This window comes from Nanorana parkeri, unplaced genomic scaffold (assembly GCF_000935625.1).
Source record: "Nanorana parkeri isolate BGI_ZX_2015 unplaced genomic scaffold, ASM93562v1 scaffold210, whole genome shotgun sequence".
NCBI classification, from domain to species: domain Eukaryota; kingdom Metazoa; phylum Chordata; class Amphibia; order Anura; family Dicroglossidae; genus Nanorana; species Nanorana parkeri.
This window is the reverse complement of record NW_017306478.1, coordinates 820,307-822,749: the sequence shown is the minus strand read 5'-3', so window position 1 is coordinate 822,749 and position 2,443 is coordinate 820,307. Positions and strand designations below refer to the sequence as shown.

Below are 2,443 nucleotides of genomic sequence, written 5' to 3'. Positions count from 1 at the left end.
AGAAAATAATTATTTGCAAGGTCAGCTTGCAAAAAAAAAAGTTTTCCCTTCGAAGTTAATGATATGGAATTAAATTGACGACTGTGACTCATGCCCCCCTCCCCCTCCCCTCCGCTGTACCGCAGGACGCTGTTTTAATACGTTTTTGTAGCTTTCATGCAAACTCTTTTTGTTGTTGTTTTCCCTCATTGTCCTGCTGTTCCCCTCTCTGGTCGATGTGCCTTGGGAGGTGTGCTGTCAGTACAAACAAACTCCCTTTGCGAGGGCTGGTGGGTGGCAGTTGCGATTGTTAGCAGACAAAATACAATGAATGCTTCAGTGCAAGACTTCCGGTCCCCACCCTGCGATGCCACAAAACCACAGATTGATGAGCCGGGGAGAGATTGTTACCCAAGTCTCCGCGCCGCCGTGAAAAAAAAAAATTGCTGCGTCTCATATACTCCCTTTTTCATTTGAGTCGCCTGCCCACGTAGCGTAGCCTGAAGCTGAACTCGGAGGCAGATATATTTGAAGAAAGCAATTACTAAAGAGAGACCACAGTGAACAGGGGGATGGCCTCATTGATCTTCTCCTGCTCCTTCATTATCCATTCACAGGCTAGGGCGGGCAGGGGAGGTGATCAAACTGTATTGTATGACTGAAGTGGAGGAAAGTGAGGTCACCGACCTGGTTGTGTTTTGTGAATCCCAGAAATATTTTGGTAGAAAAAAAATTATATTCTTGTACTTTTGTGACCAAAGAGCATCCTGAATGGAACCCGTCGTGGGAGAGCGATGGCGAGCGTCATTGCTGACCACTTCTGAAAATGCTGTCTGTCTGGCTGTCATGCTTTTTGCGTTGCCAAGCATGCACCATAGGGCTTGCCTCTAAATTTACTCAACAGCTTGCCCCGGGTCAGGGACTCAAGCCATACGGAAGTATTTCCAGGAGGTCGGCCATGGCATTTCCTGTATAGCTCTTGAAGGCTCAAATGAACTTCTGCCCATTTTGTTGCTCGATTTTGAATGTTTTTGCAAAAGTCCAAAACGTTTTTGGTTGTTTCCCCACAGTAACCATCCTTGGCCTTTGGGTGTCACTGTTGCAAAATGGGAAAGGCAATGGGAAACCAATTTTAAGAGGTCTATTCACTAAAGGGTGAAGAGTTTGGAGAAGGGAGAGAAGGGAGCAATCTAGGACAACATAGATTTGGAAAAGTTCTCCAATTCAGATCACTTTCCAGTTCAGCGATGTTGTCCTAGATTGTTCACTTCTCCGGCCTTCTCCAAACTCTTCACCCTTCAGTGGATGACCCTGTCAATATTTGTACCAATCGCTCCGTATTTGTATGTCAACTTTTGATTTGAGCTCAAACCTGATGTTTTCTCCGTCTTCTCTTTGCAGATTCCCAACTTCTTCAGGAGTCTGGGGACCCGTCCCATTGGTGCGTGGTAGCGTACTGGGAAGAAAAAACGCGGGTGGGTCGTTTGTATTCTGTCCAAGAACCTTCCCTGGATATCTTTTATGATCTACCTCAGGGGAACGGCTTCTGCATAGGACAACTGAATTCGGACAACAGAAGCCAGCTGGTGCACAAAGTGCGCAGCAAAATCGGCTACGGCATCCAGCTCACCAAGGAAGTGGACGGCGTCTGGGTTTACAACCGCAGCAGCTATCCCATTTTCATCAAGTCGGCCACACTGGACAACCCCGATTCTAGGACGTTATTGGTCCATAAAGTGTTCCCCGGATTCTCCATCAAAGCTTTTGACTATGAGAAGGCTTACAGTTTGCAACGGCCCAACGACCACGAGTTTATGCAACAGCCCTGGACTGGGTACACTGTACAGATAAGCTTTGTGAAGGGCTGGGGACAGTGCTACACGAGACAGTTTATCAGCAGTTGTCCTTGCTGGTTAGAGGTGATCTTCAATAACCGATGACTCAGAAACAAGTGGACTTCGGGACTTCTTTACTACTTGCTGCTAAAATTTCCTTCCGAGTGCTTGCTTCTTTGTGCATACTTTTTTTTTGTTTTGTTCCCCCCTCACCCTCCCCACAGATGTTTGTGTTTGTTTTTGAGAAATAGCTTATGTCAAGGATATTTTTTTTTTTTCAAAAACTTTTCTTACAAGTGTGTATGAGGTCTCATGGAAGAGAGCGGGTGGTAGGTTGGGGGAGGGGAAGGAAGGTGGTGAAGGACAGGCCCCCCCTTTCCATCTTGTGACGTTGTAGTCCTGTCTCATTGCAACATATTTTATTTAAAGCATGGGGAGAGAAATCAGTATTTATTTTTTTATATAGAGGCGTATCCCCCTTGCTCTACCTTCTCTATGATGTTTGGGTACAGAAAAGGCAAACGTGTGTAACATGCTGAGGTTGTGCGGCAGCTCTGGAGACGGCCACCATTGTGTCCTACACCGGCCACATTGAATGCCACCCTCAATGTGGTGTGGGTACTTTGGGC

General features: G+C 46.5%; 1 protein-coding gene across 2 annotated transcripts in view; it reads left to right on the top strand.

The window, feature by feature from the left end:
• Positions 1–2,218, top strand: part of SMAD7 (SMAD family member 7) — a 37,687-nt gene extending 35,469 nt beyond the window's left edge. Inside the window, exon 4 of one of the 2 annotated variants that reach the window (XM_018555735.1) lies at positions 1,381–2,218. In XM_018555735.1, coding sequence (XP_018411237.1) covers positions 1,381–1,919 — 539 coding nt within the window. In that variant the 3' untranslated portion in view covers positions 1,920–2,218. The remainder of the gene's footprint in view (positions 1–1,380) is intronic. The other variant, XM_018555733.1, reaches the window with a different exon arrangement.
• The last annotated feature ends 225 nt before the right edge of the window (positions 2,219–2,443 follow it).